Source organism: Erythrolamprus reginae, chromosome 12, assembly GCF_031021105.1.
Source record: "Erythrolamprus reginae isolate rEryReg1 chromosome 12, rEryReg1.hap1, whole genome shotgun sequence".
Lineage (NCBI taxonomy): Eukaryota > Metazoa > Chordata > Lepidosauria > Squamata > Dipsadidae > Erythrolamprus > Erythrolamprus reginae.
The window spans coordinates 21555713-21578599 of NC_091961.1; the positions used below are offsets into that span (position 1 = coordinate 21555713).

Sequence of the window (22887 nt, forward strand, 5' to 3'; positions counted from 1 at the left end):
GTAGGTAGGTAGGTAGGTAGATGATAGATAGATAGATAGATAGATAGATAGATAGATAGATAGATAGATAGATAGATAAATGATAGAGGTAGGTAGGTAGGTAGGTAGGTAGGTAGATAGATAGATAGATAGATAGATAGATAGATAGATAGATAGATGATAGATAGATAGATAGATAGATAGATAGATAGATAGATAGATAGATAGATAGATAGATAGATAGATAGATAGATAATCTCGGCAATGCCCAATATGGTTCTGACAAGCAAAGTCCATGGGAAATAGGGAATTTGGATCCGCTTAACAACGGTGAGATTTGCTTAATGACGGTTTCAAAAGTTGTAAAATTCAGCCTGGCTTATTTAATGACCACATGGCTTAGTGATGGACATCCCATTCCCTGTTGTGATGATAAGTTGAGGATTCCCTGTTACCATCTGAACCTGAGCACAGAGGGGAAACAGCCTACTTTGAATGAATATAAATGTTAATTTCAACCTCACTCTAAAGTGCCTTGCATTGTTTCTGTTTTGCAGATGGCAGTCCTGAGGTTTAGAGAGACTAATGCTACCATCCAGAGCATCTCACTGGTCCAATTGGAAAGAGAACCTGGGAGCCCTGTAGCCCATCTTCATTGCTGTACTGCATAACTGGTAAGCAGAGAGCGGTTGTCAATACTCTTCAACATCTTCATCAATGACTAGGATGAAGGGATAGATGGGGAACTCATCAAATTTGCAGGTGACACCAAACTGGCAGGAATAGTCAACACTCCAGGAGATAGGTTCAATATACAGAAGGATCTTGACAGACTTGAACATTGGGGGCTATCGAACAAAATAAAATTCAATGGTGAAAAAAGTAAAGTTCTACATTTAGACAAGAAAAACAGGTACAGTATATGTGGTACCTTGTTCAACAGTAGTAACTGTGAGAGGGATCTTGAGGTCCTAGTGGACAACCATTTAAATATGAACCAGAAGCTGTCAAAAAAGCCAACACAGTTCTAGGCTGCATTAACAGAGGGATAGCATCAAGGTCACAGAAAGTGTCAATACCACTTTATAAGGCTTTGTTAAGGCCATACCTGGAATACTGCATTCAGTTTTGGTTGCCATGGTGTAAAAAGCATGTATATGAGTATGTAGAAGAGCAACAAAAACGTTTAGGGGACTGGAGGCTAAAACATATGAATAAGCGACTGATGATTGTTCTGCCGGGCTCTCTGATAGGAGCCTTCTGAAAATTCAAGGGTACAAATTTCAGACACACACACGTTTGAAAATTCAAAACAATGTTCTTTATCACAAAATTCAAAATAAACAAAGCACTCTTTTTGTATTGCAAAGAGCACTCTTCCCAAAACAATCAGGTAGTCTGTACAATTTCCCTTAAGCAGTCATTAAGTACTTATCTAGCAGCTGTGAAGAAACTTCACACCCCTTCTTCTTCCAACGAAGTGAGAGAGAGACACACACACACACACATTGCTCTGCTTTGGTTTCAAAGGCGTGAAAAAACAACAAAGTCCAGCAACACAAGTTTCCTGACGAACTCCGATCAGATATTCTTCCACAAAGGCCAAACCCACATGCTGGTATTTTTAGCAGCAGCCCTAATTTCTGGAGCCCCACCCAACCACAGGTGGCCTCATTTTTTCTTGTAATAATCCTTTAGTTGTTGTCTCCTATGCATCACTCTATGCATGCATGGATGTGTCATTAATTCTTGTTCAGAATCCAAAGATGATACAGATGATTGATCTCCTCCTGGGCTGTCTGCCAAACTCCCCTCTTCCCTGTCACTCATGCTGCCTTGGTCAGAGGAGGCTTCATCGGCAGATTCCATCCGGAGCAAAACAGGCCTGCGGCATGTGGATGTTTCCCCCACATCCACCTGCACATTCCTTGGGGCAGGAGCTGGGCCAGAGCTAACCACAACAATGATTGGTTTTCCTTTCAATTGTCATAGCATCTCCTTGGTCACATGATTGAAATTTGGGCACTTGGCAACTGGCATGTACTCATGACAGATGCCGCATAATAATTAATTAATAATAATAATTTATTAGATTTGTATGCCGCCCCTCTCTGGAGACGTGGAGCGGCTTACAACAATCACAACAATATACAAATCCAATATTTTAAAAAGAAACAAAACATTTTAAAAGCCAATCATTAAGAACCATTCAATACAATCATACCATTCATAAAACTATATGTGCTTGGGGTATCCCAGGGTCATGTGATCATCGCCATTGGCAAGCATCCGACAAGCCAAGTCATTGGGAGCAAGCCAGAGGATTGCATGATGCATGATGAGTCTTCGGACGGGGGCGGCATACAAATTTAATACATTATTATTATTATTATTTAACAGCTACAATGATTCGCTTAACAACCGTGGCAAAAAAAAAATAATCACAAAATTAGACATAACTCACATAGCCACCGCTTGCTTAGATAATGGAAATTTTGTTCCCAGTTCTGGTTGTTCATCCAGAATTGCTAGTATAACATTCAGAAGGCATGGGTGATGTTCTGGTTTCTGCTAGAAGTTTAGTAATTACAAAGAACTCTCATTAAATGCATCATTTCATGAATAAAGCAATTCCGTTTATTTCTCTGCTCTCTTGTACTTCAACACATTCCAGACATCAATCGGTCCGTTATCTCTCTTCTAGCCGCATTCCTCACATTCCTTTTCCTGCTTCACTTAGATAAGATTTATTTTCTAACTACATAGCTATAAAAAGCAGCAGCACTGACTAAATACAATACAAAATACTTTGGCTTACTTTAGCGTGGCGAAAACCCCCCCTCCATATTTCTTTTCAGCAACGTTGAAACTCCACCCTTCTTCTCCACTAGCCCCCTGACGTGCCAAATACCTCACTACAACATTTAACCCATTCCTCTCCTTAATATCTTCTTCCAGACCTTTGCTCTCTACGTTTCTGAATCCTTCTGAATTTAGGGTTAACCCAGCGCGCGTCTGATTCTCCCTCACTAGATCCTGAACTCATAGCCCCATCCTGTGGCTGGCCTCCCACCTGTTTTACTACCTGTAACCCCGGGCCCCCCACTACTTCATAAACACTATCTGAATCTGAATCCTCAATATCTTCATCATCCTCCAACTGATCAAGAGTATGTACAACAGGTGATAATTTGCTACTTCCTTTTCGCATCAGGATCATCTTCTAGGGCAGTCATGGCGAATCTATGGCACAGGTGCCACAGGTGGCACATGGAACCATATCTGCTGGCACATGAGCCATTGCCCTTGCTCAGCTCCAACGTGCATGTATGTGCCGACCAGCTGATTTTTAGCTCACACAGAGGCTCTGGAAGGGCAATTTTGGCTTTCAGAGAGCCTCCAGGGGGATGGAGGAGGTTGTTTTTACACTCCCGCAGCTCCAGGGAAGCCTTTGGAGCCTGGGGATAGCTAAACACAAGCCTACTGGGCCCACCAAAAGTTGGGAAACAGGCCATTTCCAGCCTCTAGGGGGCCTCTTGGGGACAGGGGAAGCTGTTTTTGTCCTCCCCAGGCATTGAATTTTGGGTTTGGACACTCGAACATGTGTGATAACGCATGCTCTTTCGGCACCCAAGGAAAAAAAGGTTCGCCATCACCGTTCTAGGGTTTCATGTAGAAGTTTGCATTTAGTCAAAAATGAACCGGAATAGGTCTAAATGCAGAGTCCACATTCCTTTTCATTGAAAATAAGTGAAATTAAATACGAGGGGGCAGGAGCTTGCCATAAATCTCAAAGGAGACATCTTGGTGAGCAGCGCCATAACAATCCCATTAGAAGAATTACCAAAATGGTCAGCTGATTAGGATGCAGGTAGTTCTTGCGACTTGCAACCATTCTTTTCATGAACCTTTGAAGTTATAGCAATGCTGAAAAAAATAGATTAGATAGATAGATAGATAGATAGATGATAGATAGATAGATAGATAGATAGATAGATAGATAGATAGATAGGCTTCATCTCAGACGGAATCTGCTACCAGCTGCACGGGCTGCTAAGGGGTTACAGCACATTCCGGGCATGTTTTTTTTTAAAAAAAATACGCTAGATGTTTTAAAAGTCTTTTTAGCTATATTAATTGGATTTTTTATGTATTGTTACGTTGTTCTGATATGTTGTGAGCCGCCCTGAGTCTTTGGAGAGGGGCGGCATACAAATCCAATAAATAGATAGATAGATAGATAGATAGATAGATAGATAGATAGATAGATAGATAGATAGATAGATAGATAAATGATAGATATAGGTAGGTAGGTGCCCCCAGACTTCAACAGCAACTGGAAAAAACAGCCAGACACGCTGGTAAAAGCAAAGGCACTTTATAGTTTGAAAAATAAACACAGAGAAAAACCTGTTCTTCCCAACAGGCAGGCTATGAGGCTTCACAGCAGAGTCCTGACGGCCAGACAATACAGCAGACTTCTTGCTGGCACGCACACACCTGTAGAGAATAAGACCCACGCCTTTCCCCCCAAGGTTTCAGCCTTCAAGGCCACAAGCCAGAATCAGAGACGCCAAAGATCACAGCCAGGTCCCAGGACTCCCAAAGATAATACTCCACAATACAGGAAGGGTGGGTCTGCCTTTTCAGCCTTTCTGGGGAGAACCACACCCAAACCCAGCTGTTGCCTATTTAGGGCTGGAAATACCTGGCTAATTGTCCCCTTCGTTGTGCTGCTCTTCTCTGCCTGAGATCGATGATGGCTTGTGCATTTTCATCTAAGGACTCCAGGCTGCTTGCTGGGGAGAGCTCCACCCCGGGGGACTCAGGCTGTTCTCCCTCTCCCTCGGCCTGATATTCCTCCTCCCCGTCTGCCTGGGCCTCCTCCTCCTGTTCCTCATCCTCCCCCTCTGAGCATGGAGCCGGCAGAGGTTCAGCCGTTCCCTGAGGAGCCTCAGACGGAATCACAACAGATAGATAGATAGATAGATAGATAGATAGATAGATAGATAGATAGATAGATAGATAGATAGATAGATAGATAGATAGATAGATGGGTTTGGACACTCGAACATGTGTGATAACGCATGCTCTTTCGGCACCCAAGGAAAAAAAGGTTCGCCATCACTGTTCTAGGGTTTCGTGTAGAAGTTTGCATTTAGCCAAAAATGTACTCCGATCCATTTGTATTTTTGAAAAAAAAAAATCAATTTATATATTTTTTTTAATAGAAGGGATTCTCATTATCTTCCGAGGGAGATTACTTTAGAACAGAAGTGGGGAACTTTGGCCCTTTTATAACTAGTAGGCTTCAATTCCCAGAATCATAAAAGGGCCATAGTCCACCCCACTCCTGCTATAGATGTTGAAAGCCTATTACGCTTTTCTAAATCTCGACTCTTTCTTGTGAAAGCTGCTCATCGATCTTGCTGGAGAGAGAAAGTACACACAAAATATTCCTTCTTCTCATTGCAATGTCAGCACCACCCATGTTCATGCCAGGCATGCTGCAGCTTAAAATGCCATATTTTTGGGAGTATAAAATGCACCTTTTTCCCTCCCCAAAGAGTCTGAAAATTTGGGTGCAGTCCTATACTCCACATGTAGCTTTTTCAAAGCTTTTTTCCCCCAGCTCTAATGAGCTGCTAACGATCTTCCAGGCTTGCAGGATTTTTTTCATTCCTACTACCTTCAAATAAGTTTTTTCCCCCAGCTCTAAGTCTTTGCAGACTTGTTTTCATTGCTATTCCCTCCGAAAAAGATTTTTTTCAGCCCTAACCAGGGAATAAAATACAGTGATACCTCGTCTTACAAAGTTAATTGGTTCCGGGACGAGGTTTGTAAGGGGAAAATTGGTAAGGCGAAACAATGTTTCCCCATAGGAATCAATGGAAAAGCGATTAATGCGTGCAAGTCCAAAACTCACCCCTTTTGCCAGCCAAAGGACCTGTTTTTGCACTGCTGGAATTCCCCTGAGGCTCCCCTCCATAGGAAACCCCACCTCCGGACTTCCGTGTTTTTGTGATGCTGCAGGGGAATCCCAAGTCCGGAGGTGGGGTTTCCCAGTGGCGGTGGTGGGTTTGTAAGGTGAAAATAGTTTGGAAGAAGAGGCAAAAAAATCTTAAACCTCGGGTTTGTATCTCGAAAAGTTTTTATGACGAGGGGTTTGTAAGACGAGGTATCACTGTAATGTGCTGAAGCTGACCAGACTAAGGATGCTAGCCAGATGAATACTTGGTAGGTAGATTCTCCCCCCCCAAAAAACCCCCCCTAAGGTGTGTCTTATACACTGAAAATCATTTTTGCATGTGTACATTAATGGTGTCCAGATGACACATACATAAAATATAGTGGCAGATTTTATTCAGTGAATGGCAAGAGAGAAGAATGTCAATATCAGCCTTCCAGCACTTGAAAAATTCCTGACTCCTGGATTTGTGTTTTTTCCCCCCTTCCTAGCATGATGTTTGTAATAATAGCTCTGATGACATAGGCAACTGTTGCAGGGTCTCTCATATTACATCATATCACAGATTGAGAACATCTTGCCTGGCAAAGGGTCCACCTGCAAGTGCCTTCCTCGCTTTTCCTAGCATGCAGAGATCAAGCATGGGGCAGATCGTTGCCTTCTACTGTCAGTGATCATGCCGGTGGATCTCCACCAGATAAAGAATCACTTTGGTTGGAGGAAATTAAATAATGGATTTTTGCAGCTGATGTTACTGAGAACATGTCTTCAGCAGGAGAGAGAGAGAGAGAGAAAGAGGAGAGAGAGAGAGAGAAAGAAAGAGGAAGCTTTGAGTATGCTAGAATAGATGTAAGAGTCCTCTATATGGAGATGGAGAGGTGCAATGGTTCTGCGGTTAAGGACATTGAGCTTTTATTTATTTATTTTGTCCAATACACAATACATATTGAAGAGGATAGACATGAAGTATTATGTATAAAGAAAAGATATAAAAGTAGAGGAGAAGATATATGAAGCAAGAAAATATATATGATATATGAGATAAAGGAAAGACAATTGGACAGGGGATAAAAGGCAGGCTAGTGCACTTATTTACGCCCCTTACTGACCTCTTAGGAACCTGGAGAGGTCAATTGTGGAGAGTCTAAGGGAGAAATGTTGGGGGTTAGGGGTTGACACTACTGAGTCCAGTAATGAGTTCCATGCTTCGACAACTCAATTGCTAAAGTCATATTTTTTACAGTCAAGCTTGGAGCGATTAATACTAAGTTTGAATTTGTTGCGTGCTCTTGTGTTGTTGCGGTTGAAACTCAAGTAGTCATTGACAGGCAGGACGTTGCAGCATATGATTTTGTGGGCAATACTTAGATCGTGTTTTAGGCGTCGTAGTTCTAAGCTTTCTAGACCTTGTCAGCTGGATTCGAGACCTGAGTGCCACACGACAGAGTGAGCTCTTGTCCTTGCCCTGGCTCCTGCTCGCCTAAGAGTTTGAAAGTATGCAAACATGAGTAGACCAATAAGTACCACTTTGGGGAGAAGTAACAGCATTCTATGCGCCTCTCAAATGCTGGCCACAGAATCACTTCTAGAGTTGGACAGGTCGAGAAAGGAGAAACCTTTACATGGAGATGAGTATATGTGCACCTATACATGGCTGGATCTGGCACCCTAGCCTTCAGAGTAAAAAATGGAAGGTAGTCTATACTTTAAGGCTGGGGTTCCCCAAACTTGGCAACTTTAAGACTTATGGACTTCAACTCCCAGAATTCTCCAGCCAGCTTAAGTCCACAAGTCTTAAAGTTGCTTAGTTTGAAGACCTCTGCTTTAAGGCTACTTCAAATTTGTATTTGTATTTATTAGATTTGTATGCCGCCCCTCTCCGAAGACTTGGGACGGCTAACAACAATAAAAAAGACAATGTAAACAAATCTAATATTAAAAATAATCTAAAAAACTCCAATTTAAAGAAGCAATCATACATACAAGCATACCATGTATAAATTCTATAAGCCTAGGGGGAGGGAAAATTTCAATTCCCCCATGCCTGATGACAGAGGTGGGTTTTAAGGAGCTTGCGAAAGGCAAGGAGGGTGGGGGCAACTCTGATATCTGGGGGGAGCTGGTTCCAGAGGGACGGGGCCGCCACAGAGAAGGCTCTTCTCCTGGGTCCCGCCAAACGACATTGTTTAGTCAACGGGACCCGGAGGAGGCCAACTCTGTGGGACCTAACCGGTCATTGGGATTCGTGCGGCAGAAGGCGGTCCAGGAGATATTCTGGTCCGATGCTGCCAATTGAGTCTAACCATGTGGTTTTCTTGTAGCTGCTGAGTAGTTTTGTTCATTTTTTATTATTTTAAAATTCACTCTACCTAACCTTGGCCTTTTGTCAGACAGTCCTGCCTCCTAATTTTGAATCAGGAACTTTTGACCATCCATCCATCCATCCATCCATCCATCCATCCATCCATCCCTCTCTCTCTCTCCTAATTCCATCTTTTGTAAAGACTTCACTATAGATCCTAGTGTTTACACATAGAGTATGTATAAAATTCATCACCAATGTTATTTGTTTTTCAACGTTTCCGAATAAAATGCCACTTAGATTATTTTTAAAAAATTAACATGCCTTTTTAAGTTTCCTAACTTTCAAAGGAGCAAGGTGTTGCTCAAGCTGAGTTCAGCAAAATGTTTATATAATATTAAATAGAAGTGTCCAAAAGTGGTGGAATAAGAATGAGATGTACATGTGTATTCTGTTCCCAAGTTAAGCATGACAAAGAACACTCCAGTAATGGCAATGATTCAGTTTATTGTTCAGAAGTGGACACCAACGTTTAAAATTGGCTGGGAGCATTAATAAGAACTACACCGCTAAAATCAGTTTAGATAATGTTGTACTATTGTTTGGTATACAAGCAAGGAATAAGGAGATTGTTTGAGTTTGGAGCATATTCTAAAGCTCATTGCTTAGCTTGGAGATAACTGTTGCAAAATGAAATGAACCAGGCTAATATCTAAGGCACTTAATTAGAATTTTCCAGCACATCATTATAAATTGCTGCCTTTATGACTGAACTAAGTGTAGATATGATGTATTTAGTTCTTGTCTGCATATTTTCAGTGTTATGTTGCTTTAATTACACTTTCTTATCACATGCTCTTGGGTGCCACTTGGTTCATCATACGATCCAGGCCAATTCAGTCTCTTCTTAGCTAAACAGTTTAATGTAGGAATCTGTCAGTTTAATGCATTCTCCAAAGATAAATGGCGTTAGATGTCCTTATTCTATATGAGGAACAGGAGGGGTTAGTAGTGGTTGGTTCTTTCTGTTCAATCTTGTAAAATCATAGTAAATTGGACTCTACCTCTTGTTTAATTCCAAACAGCGAGCTGATAAGCTTTCATAGTTGGGCCAGAACTGAAAAAGCTTCTTGGAGGAGAAGCAAAACGTCTTCAAAGAATAGCTAGAAAGCCCAGTTGCCTCTTGAAAAAAACACCTTTGGGGCAACCGTGACCAGGATGACTAAGAATCTCGATAGACTTTCAAGGTTGGAGATGCTGAGATGATATTTTGCCACTCTTTGCTGTCAGCATTTTAAGTTGTTAGATCTGAACAACATCATGGGTGAAATGCTCCCGGTTCGCTTGTGCCTATCGGTCTCCGGAGAGTGTAGATATGATGTATTTAGTTCTTGTCTGCATATTTTCAGTGTTATGCTGATTTAATCACACTTTCTTATCCCATGCTCTTGGGTGCCACTTGGTTCATCATACGATTCAGATCAATTCAGTTTCTTCTTCTAGCTGGTGCCTATCGGTCGCCGGAGAGTCGATCGCAAAGGAAGTACGAGGCTCCGCACACCTACCTGGATGCCACCATTTGGGTTCCTTTACTCTGCACATGCGCAAAGCATTCTGTGCATGCACAGAGGGTAAAAGAACCCCAATGGTGGCATCTGGGCGGGTGGGCAGAGCTTTGCGTTCCCTTCACGATCGTCTCTCTGACGACTGATAGGCACGAGCGAATCGGGAGCATTTCATCCCTGGATTACCTTCATCTACAACTTTGAAGAGTGAAATTGGTAGCTGGGTCCACAGTTTTCTATTCCAACTACAGTGAATTCTTTCTGTGATACAGTGTTCCCTCGATTTTCGCGGGTTCAAACTTCGCGATAAGTCTATACCATGGTTTTTCAAAAATATTAATTAAAAAATACTTCGCGGGTTTTTTCCCTATACCCTGGTTTTTCCCGCCCGATGACATCATATGTCATTGCCAAACTTTCATCTGCCTTTAATAATTTTTTTTTAAAAAATAAACTTTAATAAATAAACATGGTGAGTAATAATCTAAATGGTTGCTAAGGGAATGGGAAATTGCAATTTAGAGGTTTAAAGTGTTAAGGGAAGGCTTGTGATGCTGTTCATAGCCACAAATAGTGTATTTACCTCCGCATCTCTACTTCGCGGAAATTCGACTTTTGCGGGCGGTCCTGGAACGCATCCCCCGCGAAAATCGAGGGAACACTGTATTCTGCTTTTTCTCATTTTGCTTACTACAGTTCTCTCTCTGCCCTCCCTCAGGAAGCCATGAGCTTTTTGTGGGAAAGGAGGGGGTAGTGTAGAAGTAGTCCGCCATTTACAACAGTGCGTTTAGTGACTGTTGAATTGAAAAAAAAAGGCATGGAAAAAAAAGGTGACTCATGACCATTTTTCACACTTACGATCATTGCAAGATCCCCATGATCAGATGATCAAAATTCGGATGCTTGGCAACTGATTCATATTTATGACGGCTACAGTGTCCTTTTTGACAAGCAAACTCAGTGGGAAAACTAGATTCACTTCGCAAGTGTTGTGACTCACTTAAAAACTGAAATGATTCACTTAACAACTGTGGTAGGAAAAATCGTAAAATGGGGCAGCGCTCACATAAGTGTCTCACTTAGCCACATAAATTTTGCTGTCGTAAGTTGAGGACTACCTCCACTCAAAGGCCTCAAAAGTGGTGGCCTTAGGTTGTCCACCTTTTAAGAGCATCTACCTGCACTTGGGTCGCAGAGGCCTTTTGCAAAAACAAAAATAAATGCAGTATTCCTGTCTGAGATGATCTCATGTTCCAGAGTTGGACTCCATTCAAAGAAAGCAGTTCTTGGGTTTCTTTAATTGTAGGGAAAATTACATTGCGTGAGGTTATCAAATGCTTGGAGGAAAATAACCCAACACATCACTTAGGTCACTGTGCCAGCTGAATAAATCTAAATGTTTAAGCTTATTTAAAGTGTTGTTTCTAGAAGAGATTTACTCAAAGACTTAGAAAAACTCCAAATGCCTGGGTTTGACTTTTGAATAAAATGAATGGCTTTGGATACTTTCCACAGTTATCTGTCAAGAGCTCCTATTCGTAATGCACTAAATCTGTTCTACAATGTTCTCAATTTTGTCCTTGACATGTCTTGGCTTTTGTCCATAACCTGCTACAAATATTTGCATGTTAATCTGATATCGCCGGGCAAATATTGCCTATCAGGTTAAATAAAGTTTAACTTAAGTTAAACATTGTAGGAATGTCGGGGAACAAAATACAAATAGCCATTGAGGACAAAAGAGAAGTAAGATAGCTTTAGTATATAAGAATGTAAGAGGCCAGTGGCCAAATATTGAAACATTCAGAAATCAATCAAACAATCAATCAATCAATCGGAATAGAGTTGGAAGGGACTTTGGAGGTCTTCTAGTCTTTGTCATCAACCAGTGGTCTGTGGTGGTCAGCGAGCAAATTTTGGTGTTCTGTTAGGAAATCTTGGCTGAGAGCAATTAATCCAGCCCACATATGGGAAGGCTCCACCACCCAAAATCACCCTGCCCACATGCTAGCCCCCATTCACATGAGCCACATAAGCTGGAAAAGGAAGGTAAGACCAAGAACTTGTCGCACTCAGCCAATTGGCTACCTGGGGTATGTGTGTGTGTGAGTTAAGCTACATTTTGGGCCATCTTTCCTTCTGTGAGGTCTCCAAGTGGGAGACATAGTTCCCTCTAAGCTGAGCAGTGAGCAATCGCTCACTTAAAAATCATCATCAACTCAGAGTTTTCCAAACCTGCCCAGAAGCCGAGAGGGAAAGAGTGAGAGGGAAGGAGAGAGAGAGGAAGAGAGGAAGAGAGAGAAACAGATAGAAAAAAGAGAGGAAGGAAAAGAGAAAGAAAAAGAATGGCAGTAAGGAAGAGAGAAAGAAAATCAAAATCTAGTTTGAAACTAGCTCAACTATTTAAGTGGCATTTTGATATTGATAGAGTTGCCCTATTATGAGCTCACTGTTATAGACACACATTACAGTATTTTATTTTGAAATTCTCTGAGGCAAAACAGGGTGGGTTTTTTATTTGTTTGTTTGTTTATTTGTTTATTTATTTATTTATTATTTCTGTGCCGCCCAGTCCCGAAGGGACTGCCGCTCAGACACTATACTTTTCCACCCCCCCCCCAAAAAAAAATTAGAGGGAACACTGGTGGGAGACCCAAGAGAAAGTGTCCGACTGCTTCTCTTTGCTGTAGTGCAGCATCAGCATTCTGCCAGTATATTTGCGCTAAGCCAGTGGCGCAAGGCAGCTCTCCCGTCACTTGGGACTCAAAAGTGGCAAACACCATCCAGTGTTGTGCTATTCTGTTTGATGGTGCACTATTGGTGATAGAAGATAAGAAGATTTTGAATTGGATTGGACTGAAACTCAAGTGAACTTCGTGAATTGTGAACTTGACAATATGGAGACGTGCATCTATGAAGAATTGACTGAGATGTTAAAAATACAAACTTCTCTTTGGGAAATCAGTGGTGAAAAGAAAATAGAAATGAAGCTGGATCATAAAGAAGTTATAATGGTGGAAAATGAAAATGAAGAAAATGAAAAACAAAGAGATTGATGATTACACTGGGATTTACAGTGATAAGAAAAGAATAAGAGGGGAGCATTGGTATCAGAAGAAGCAATTAAAAAATAAGGGGGGTAATAGAGAGAAGAGAGTAAGCGGAATTGAGAGCAGACTTACACCAATAATATATTCAAAAGAAGAAAAGGAATTCGGGGAAAAAGAAATTGTTGGCATAAAAACAAAAGAAAGAAAAAGTAAAAGTTAAGAGAAGGGGTTGGAAGGGAAAAACCTACAAGAAGTGGGATTTTTGAGAGACCAAAAGAAAATGGATGAAAAAGGGAAGGTCAATACAAAGGAAGAGAGGTTAGATCAGTGGTTCCCAATGTGGGGCCCATTTATTTATTAATTGGACTTGTATGCCGCCCCTCTCCGTGCCCACCCCATAGGGGGGCAATTTGATTATTAAAGGGGCAATTGGAACCTTGTTTAGAGCAAGGTCCTTATAGGCTTCCTCCGTGTCAGTAGGAGCTCACTTTTTGAATGATAGTAAGAATTATATGTCATTCCCATTCCTACTGCTGCCCTGCACATGCAGCTTTGCTTCTGCTGCATGAGCGCTCGTCCCAATGTATTTTTTGCTTCTGCAAAACATCATCATTTGTCAAATAAGCAACGAAGAAACAATCAATATTAATAAAAAATCTTAAGGATAAAAGCAACAAGTTGCCGTCATACAGTCCTAAGTGGGAGGAAATGGGTGATAGGAATGATGAGAAAAAACTAGTAGTAGAATTGCCCCCACCCTCCTTGCCTTTCGTAAGCTTCTTAAAACCCATCTCTGCCACCAGGCATGGGGGAATTGAGATACTTTCCCCCCCTAGGCCTTTACAATTTTTTAACTGTTTTAATATTGGATTGTTATATGCTGTTTTTATTGCTGTTGTTAGCCGCCCTGAGTCTGCGGAGAGGGGCGGCATACAAATCCAATAGATAGATAGATAGATAGATAGATAGATAGATAGATAGATAGATAGATAGATAGATAGATAGATAGATAGATAGATAGAACAGACTTGGTAAATATTTTGATAGTGTTGAGGGAATTATTTGTTTAGCAGAGTGATGGCGTTCAGGAAAAACCTGTTCTTGTGTCTAGTTGCCTTGGAGTGCAGTGCTCTGTAGTGAAGTTTTGGAGAATAGGTTGACTCTCTTCTTTGGGGCAGCCTCTCCAATACTGGACTATTGCTGCCTTGTCATCTCCAGTCCTTCTTTTCTCTAAACTACCAACCAAAGGATCAGATTTCCAGCAGCCCTCAAATTATCACCACAGTTCAAAGAGGAGAATATTTGCAGCTCAGAGTTGACCGCAGGGGTCCTTGGTGTGCTCTGAGCTTGCTTGTACCAGCACTGATGAAGTTGCCTAGTTTGGGTAACGAAACATCTGCAACAAAACAAGCAATTGACTTTCCAGCTACACAAGGTATCCTGGCTTCGAATTAAGAGCAAGATCCAGAATTTTTGCAACAAGACAAGATTATTTTCCCACACTTAAATAGGACTCCTTATGACCACCATTGTACCAGAAAATTCTCTGTTAAGTGGTGCAGTCATTAAGTGAGGCATCAAGTGGTCATGCTTTGCAATTTCACTTTCCCCACTACTTGTTGGAAGCAGCTGAAAAATGCCATGGTCCACAGAGATGCTGTGACTAACATATTTATTTATTTATTTATTTATTGATTGATTGATTGATTGATTGATTGATTGGATTTGTATGCGGCCCCTCTCCGTAGACTCGGGGCGGCTAACAACAGTAATAAAAAACATCATATAAATCCAATACTAAAACAACTAAAAAACCCTTATTGTAAAACCAAACATCCCTACAAACAAACATAGCATGTGTAAATTGTGAAGGCCTAGGGGGAAAGAATATCTCAGTTCCCCCATGTCTGACGGCAGAGGTGGGTTTTAAGGAGCTTACGAAAGGCAGGGAGGGTTGCCAAGTGTTAGATCATGATCATGTGACCATTGCCACAGTCATAAGTGTGAGGACCAGTCGTAAGTGTTCTATTTTTAGTGCTGTCCTAAACTTTGAATAATCGCTAAACAAATGGACATACGTTGAGGGCTAGCTGTACGAAGTCTTTACAGGTTATATAATATTAGAGTTGAAATGTGCCGTACCTTTTTTAAATAATCAAATTGGAGAACACAAACACACAAATACATTGGTACCTCTACTTAATTCTTTCCGTGACCAGGTTCTTAAATAGAAAAGTTTGTAAGAAGAAGCAATTTTTCCCATAGGAATCAATGTAAAAGCAAATAATGTGTGCGATTGGGGAAACCACAGGGAGGGTGGAGGCCCTGTTTCCTCGCAGGAAATTCCTAGAGAGGTCCCATGGAGGCTTCTCCCTGCCTTTTCTGGCCCTGTTTCCTCCCAGGAGATTCCTAGAGAGGCCCCACGGAGCTTCTCACCACCTTTTCTCACCCTGTTTCCTCCCAAGAGATTCCTAGAGAGGCCCCACAGAGGCTTCTCCCTGCCTTTTCCAGTTTCAGTATTGGAGGCTCAAGTTTGTAAGTAGAAAATGGTTCTTGAGAAGAGGCAAAAGAATCTTGAACACCCGGTTCTTATCTAGAAAAGTTCTTAAGTAAAGGCGTTCTTTAGGTAGAGGTACCACTGTATTGTATAGAACATAAGCTTCGTTGTAAAGAGAAAAGAATCTTGTTTTCTTGTTCGAATTTTGCAGTATAAATCTTTAAAATGTCAAACAATGCAAAGTATTTGTGTATGAATTAGAGGTGGGTAAACTTCCTTGTCCGGGGAGGAGACAGATCTTAATAATAACCACAATATTTTCAGCAATCATAAACTAAAAAAAAGAAGGACACTTGTATTACTAACAGTTACATCAGCCATAAATCCTATTATAGTGTGGGAAAACAAACTTGTCTTGTTGCGGAAATTCTGGATCTTGCTCTTAATTCGGAGCCAGGGTACCTTGCATAGCTAGAAAGTCAGTTGAGGTTCATCCAAGTCTGAAGAAACTTCCTTCTTGTCGGCAAAAGAAAACCGGCCTTTCCTCTGATTTTAATCTCAGCGAACACGTTTGTTTAATCCGTTGCTGCTTCGCTGCCACCGAGTCAACTTCCCCACCTTGGCTTCTCTGTATCTCCACAACGATGACCGGTTGCTGCTGGCGTGAGCCTATCGTTTGCTGTAGCAAACTCGGTTCCCTTTGACTGGAACGGAATAGAGTCTTTGGATGGCAGCACGCGTGGTGTTGGGAATCCCTCAGCTGTGGCTTTCTCCCCAGATGATAATTCCCTGTGCAAAGCTCCTGCTGCAAACAAGGCAACCGTGAAAAGAAAAAACATAAGGGGGAAAAAAACACAAAACAGTGAGGTTGCAAGTATCTGGGCAGGCGCGGAAAATAATTGGCAGATTCACGCAGCTAAGAAAATTCAGGTAAGGAGGTTTCCCTTCTCTCCCCATATTTTTTTTTTTTTTTAATATCATGCAAGAAGCCCATAGAGATGTTAGACCATGAAAGCTCTAGTGGTGGAAATTGTGTACAATGCTTATTGTAGGATATTTTAGTAAACAGGGACCCAGTGATGGACACAAGGTGTGTATACTGGTTGGGCAAAGCAGGTATTGGCTTTACTGTCCTGGGAAACCAGCCTGTAGGAAAAAGTAGAAGGTGGCCCACCTTTTCTTGAAATCATGATCTGGAGGTCTTCTGCTCTAATATTTTATTTTATTTTTTTAAAATATAATCTTTGTTGAAAATAAATGGGGGAGAGGGATACAAAAAGCAAAAGGACTATGTAAACATTTGTACAAATTTATATAACGTTAGAGTAGGCAGTTATAAAAATAGAATGCACACTTTCATAATGGAAGAAAATAAAGAGGAAATAAATAAATAAAATAAATAAATAATAATAAAATAAATAATAAATAATAAAAATTTATAAATAATAAAAATAATAAATAAATAAATAATATATAAATATAAATATAAATAATAAAAATAATAAATAATAAAAATAATAAAAATAAATAAAATAAATAAAATAAATAAAATAAATAAAATAAATAAATAATAATAAAAAATAAAAAAAATATAAATATAAATAAATAAATAAAAATAAAGAGGAAATAAATAAATAAAAAAATAAAGAGGAAAAGAGAGTGAAAGAAAAAGAGCAAAAAGGGGAAGAAAAGAAGAAGAAGAAAAGATTTATTTTATTTGGGAGGGGCAAATAAGCCATTGCAATGAAAAGTGTAAGTCACTTTCTCTGCAAAAGCCCTGGATTTATGCAAACTTGTACAAAAAGTAACAGGCGATGAGATATGGGGATTTGCTAGGTTACTTGGTATATATTACACACACACACAATCCTACCCCCTTGCTTTTGAATTGTGTCTAATTTTTTTAAAAATGGCAATGTTTTCCATGCGAGGGCAAAGTGGACTTTTGGTTACATCTGGAACTGTTACTTGATGTTGAAGATTGCAGGTTGAGGATTATTTTATATCATTTTTGTTGTTCTGCTGACTCTGAGAAGCAGAAGAAATCCCAAAAGTCTGTGTTTATATCTTTATTTCCTGATTACTCTTCCATTCTGAGTATCAGAGGAAGAAGAGCTTGTAGGTAAATATTTTTTCCAAAACACATGTCAGGTGCAGGAATGAGCCAAATAATTACTTGTTGTTCTGCCCAATGCAAAACAGCCTGTGGGATCAATTGCACCACTGTAGACAGCTGCTTCTTAAGGTTTATGAATGTGTAGTAAGGGCTCCTGCCTTGGCCATAGGGTTGGACTAGAAGACCTCCAAGGTCCCTTCCTTCCGGCCCTATGATTTTACGACCCGGTATGGTTATACTGGTCAAAAGGCCAAATGAGTTCAGAAAGGAAATTCACCAGTTCAGAGAACAGTAACTTCAATGGTATAAGCCAGTGTTTCCCAACCTTGGCAACTTGAAGATATTTGGACTTCAACTCCCAGAATTCCCCAGCCAGCGAATGCTGGCTGGGGAATTCTGGGAGTTGAAGTCCAAATATCCTTCAAGTTGCCAAGGTTGGGAAACACTGGTATAAGCTACTAATGAGAAACGAAGAGTTATAATGTGGAACGTACTATTGCAATATGAGCTGATATGAAATAAGGGCAGCATTAGTGCAGTATTAAAGATGTTCTATGTGGAATGATTGATTTGAACTTTAAGTATGAAACATTCCCATCAGATTGTTGCTCTCCAGTTATTCTGGAGACCGTTTCTCCAGACGAAGCAGCCAGGATCTTATATAAACTGAAGTTTGGTGGAAGTTTCCATAAAATGGAACTGAAGGGCACGATTTTTGATGTTGTCTGCTGGTTTATGTTTTTGTTTTATTTATTTTTTTAATTTTATTCATTTCATTGTTGTTGTTTGGTAGTGAGCTGCCTAGAGTTTATTTGGAACTGGACAGCCTACCAGTTTAATTTATTACTTTTATTTTGAAACTGCATCCTTTTTTGGGGAATTGCTCCAGAATAAAATGACAAACTTTACAAGGCGAGCTGCCAAATAAATTCTCTTGGTTGCAGAATTACATCCAGCCTTGCTACATTTCAAGAATTTAGATGCTTTCTGTTTTAAAAAAAGACTTATTAACCTGGATTTTTGTAATGTTGAGTTGTAGTTTTGATACAGACAGTTCTAAGATATTTGTAAAAGTCAATAACTGCATGATATAAGGTCCTCTGCTTTGGGCAGGAGGATGGACTAGACTAGAGGACCTCCAAGGTCTTTTCCAGCCCTATATTTCTATAAATAGCTAATGGAAGACGACACCCTAGACTAGCACCTTCATTTTAGAAAGTAGGGAAATTTTAACCTTGATCTGACTATAGACTTTCCAATTATGCCCAGATGTGGATTCTTCTAGTCCCAATTCTTACGAAAAAACTATTGTTAAAAAGCAAGATAAGAGCATCTTTTCCCCCCCTTGAAATGAAAAATGGTGTTGCATATGGTTTATACATAAAAATGGTTTATACCATAATAATGATTTCATGTGGGTCAGGGTGATAAAGAATTGTAAGCGAAAAGAATTCCGACTTTATAGGAATCAGCTAATGTATTTTACTCACTGGCTCCTATTTAGCCTCACCCATTAATGGACATTCTTAGCTGTTCCTTTTAGTGGTAGTTCTTGCTTGATTATTCCCATACAAGTATCAACGATGTGCCATCCTTTTAAGCATAAGCCAACCATCACAGTTTATTGGGGGGGGGGGCATTTTTTAGGAGCAACAAGACAGATACCTAATTGGGTTGAAAAGACAATTCATGTAAATTTATTGAAGGCGAAGGAGAAAAAAAAGCTGGAGTAAGCATGTCCTAGTGTTTCTCCATAGAACTTTCTTCAAATAAACCAGGATTCTCTGGAATGCTGGTTTTCCTTTCTGTGGGAACCTCATTCCAATTCTCCTGGTCTACAGCGTCAACTTTACGGTGGGAAAGTGTTGGAGGAGGGGTGGTGTTTCTTTTTTTAAAAAAATAATAATTAAAAAGCCTAATTAATCAAAACAGGAGCTGCCACCTTGACATTCTGCTGCTATAATTTAAAATCCGAAGGGATCATTTGAAAGCATGGAAGAGGCAGAAGAAAAACCAAGTACTTTGGAGGTAAGATGCTGCCTACCTCATCAGGAGGTTGTGTTTTGTTCAAGGGAGCAGGACAGTACGGTTTAACATATGGATGCTGCTGCTATAGGACCAAGCCTTTTTTTATTTTGCATTTCCCTCCTGCTATTGGGTCTGTCTTGCTCCATCTCTTCCTCTAACTCAGTGTTTCCCAACCTTGGCAACTTGAAGATATCTGGACTTCAACTCCCAGAATTCCCCAGCCAGCAAATGCTGGCTGGGGAATTCTGGGAGTTGAAGTCTAAATATCTTCAAGTTGCCAAGGTTGGGAAACACTGCTCTAACTAGATAAGTGGTTCTTAAGTATCATGTAGTTAAGTACAGTAGTACCTCTAGATACGAGTTTAATTCGTTCCAGAAGGGAGCTTGTATGTCGAACAACTCGTATCTGGAACAAATGGCTTTAGACTTTGTTTTTCCCCTCCGAGATAACCAGAAGCAAGGATTCTTGCGCCACCTAGTGGACGCTCGGCTCGTATCCCGAATTTGAGCTCTCCCCTTGTGGCTCATATCTTGGAATACTCGCATGTGGAGCAGCTCGTATCTACAGGTACTACTGTATCATGAAATTGTATTTTTAGATGAAACTCAAACTGCCCATCTGGACAGTTTGAGCAAGGTAATCTAGACTGTAGAACAGAGGTGTCTGGCCCATGGGGCTGCCCTAGAAACACCCAAGAACTTGCCTACAGTGCCTCTGCCGGCAGCAACAGAGCTCACGAGGGCTGCAGGTGGCTCTTCCGAGCTCCGTTTTTGCTGGCAGAGGGCTGCAGGATACCACCGCAGTCGAAAACAGAGCTCCCGAGGACCACAGGCAGCCCTCCTGAGCTCCATTTTAGCTGGCAGAGGGCTGCATGAAGCCATCGCAGCCGAAAATAGAGTTTGGGAGCCTGTTTTCACTGGCAGAGCACTAGGGCCACCACAGGTGTCCCTGGTACGAGTGAAGTCGAGCTGGCCATGGGTCTCTGACCACCGCCCCCCTGCTTCCTCCCCCGAGGTCAAACACAACCCTGATGCGGCCCTCAATGAAATTGAATTTGACATCTCTGCTGTAGAATCTAAACTAAGATGCAGGAAGAATGATATATATTGTATAAGCAAAATACAGCCCGTCAGTGGATATCAGAAAATCCTTCTTTGCAATAAGATTGCAAAATGGTGTTTCCGAAGTACTGAGCTAGCCTTCCCCAGTTAGGGCAAATCTGCGTTTACCCTTTTCTTTATTTGCATTTCATCTTCTTTTTTCCTGAACAATTCTATTTGGTAAATCTTGGTAAGTCACAATGACACAAAGACCTTTATCAGACTGTCACACTATTATCACAAGAGCTGAAAATTAGCTGCATCTAGGACACGCAATAGAGGTAAGAAGGGGTAGTGAAAATTCAAAGTTTTTGCTGCCATCCAGTGATTGTGACCAATGTTTGTGTGTACACACAAGTAATTGTCTACATATATGTATATTTGTGTATACATACACAAGTGAGAAAGCAGTGGTAGCAAAAGGGCAGAGGGGGAAAAACAGAAATAAAAATGCAGAAAGGGGGGGGGGGGGGAGGAAGACTACAAAAATATGTTATATGCCTTTAAGTGTGAACCTAAGTTTTAAATATATAATGTACCTTGACCACAAATCTTAATGTAAGGTCATAAAACATGCCTACCATTAACTATTTATTGTTTTATAGCTATGAATATCATAGCACTTTATTTAGGATTCTTGTACCTATACAGTAGCTGTCTTAGTGATTCTTTTTAATTGTTTATTTAAAAATATTAAAGTTTAGAACCAGAATGATGCTCTAATACTTAATAATAGTAAATCGAGGTATTACATGCTGCTAATACTGTACATCTGATCCATACTGTACATTTGGGACCAGATGCAGCAAACGAACAAATATCAAGGTTTTTTTAAAAATATATCACCAATTTCAAACCAAAATTCCCTTTGCAGTAAAATCAAAGAGTAAAGTCTGTCTGTCCGTCCGTCCGTCCGTCCGTCCGTCCATCCATCCATCCTATCTTTTCTGTTTGTCTGTACTCTCTGGTCTAGTCTGGTCTCTGTCTGTCTTCTGTCTGTCTGTCTGTCTTCAGGTGAAACACGAAAAATTAGAATATTGTGCAAATTATTTGAGTAATGCAATATTGTGGATTTGGGGTTTTCATGAGTTGTACCCCATATTAAGCACAGTTATGACAAATCATTGCTCTGTCTGTCTGTCTGTCTGTCTGTCTATCTATATCTTATCTTTCTATCTATCTATCTATCTATCTATCTATCTATCTATCTATCTATCTATCTATCTATCTATCTATCTATCTATCTATCTAGTCTGTCCGTCCGTCCATCCATCCATCCATCCATCCATTCCACCCTCCCTCTCTCCCTCCCTCCCTCCCTAACCCCCCCCCCCGGGGTGTGGGTGTGGGTATGGGTGTGTGTGTTGTGTCCTTTTTCTTTTCATAACAGGATTCTTCTTTTGGTATAATCTGATCTTATAGCAAAATAAATACATTGAATTGAACCAAAGTGGCAACTGGAGAGAGAATATTTGAAGCCACCTGTGGCTTTCCCTTTAGAGCTAATGAAAAGTATTTTGCTATTTTTCCACAGGTTGAAATGTTGCTCAGTTCTCATGCTGTGAATTTAGGTTGACTGGTGTTTTATTTTTGCTGTTCTTTGCTCTTGCTTTTTAATGTTTTACTGTTTTTTAAAAAATTATAAAAGGGACTAGCATACTTTTATGTTCTCCTAGGAATCTCCATTAACCATTCTTTCTGGTTTAGCTATATCAGTAATAACTAAAGAACAGGAAGTTTTGCTCAATTGTATATTATATATTGTATATTGGGGGATTTTTAAGGGAAATATAATATTAGACATTTACAATATTTTGGAACTGAATTCTGTACAGAGCATTCTTCTCTCATATGAACTTCCTCCAGCTATCTATCTATCTATCTATCTATCTATCTATCTATCTATCTATCTATCTATCTATCTATCTATCTATCCATTCATTCATTCATTCATTCATTCAATTTTTATGCCTCCCTTCTCCTTAGACTCGGGGCAGCTTACAACATGTTAGCAATAGCACTTTTTAACAGAGCCAGCATATTGCCCCCACAATCTGGGTCCTCATTTTACCCACCTTGGAAGGATGGAAGGCTGAGTCAACCTGTGATGAGATTTGAACCACTGACCTTCAGATCTACAGTCAGCTTCAGTGGCCTGCAGTACAGCACTCTACCTGCTGCGCCACCCCGGCTCTCTCTATATTTGTTAACAATTCTGGAAGTTTAAGGTTGGGTATGCGGCAGGGGTGAAACCCAGAAGGTTTTAACAGGTTCTGTAGAA

At 40.5% G+C, this 22887-nt stretch overlaps 1 protein-coding gene across 8 annotated transcripts in view; it reads left to right on the forward strand.

Moving 5' to 3' along the window:
• Nucleotides 1-22887, forward strand: part of ST3GAL4 (ST3 beta-galactoside alpha-2,3-sialyltransferase 4) — a 236268-nt gene that overhangs the window by 134638 nt on the left and 78743 nt on the right. For 2 of the 8 annotated variants that reach the window (XM_070765425.1, XM_070765428.1), the window contains exons 2-3: nt 537-653; nt 19410-19505. In XM_070765425.1, the coding sequence (XP_070621526.1) occupies nt 19470-19505 (36 nt within the window). In that variant the 5' untranslated portion in view covers nt 537-653; nt 19410-19469. Of the gene's footprint in view, nt 1-536; nt 654-11771; nt 11864-15927; nt 16292-19409; nt 19506-22887 lie in introns of those variants that run through there. The other 6 variants (XM_070765432.1, XM_070765433.1, XM_070765427.1 and 3 more) reach the window with 5 other exon arrangements.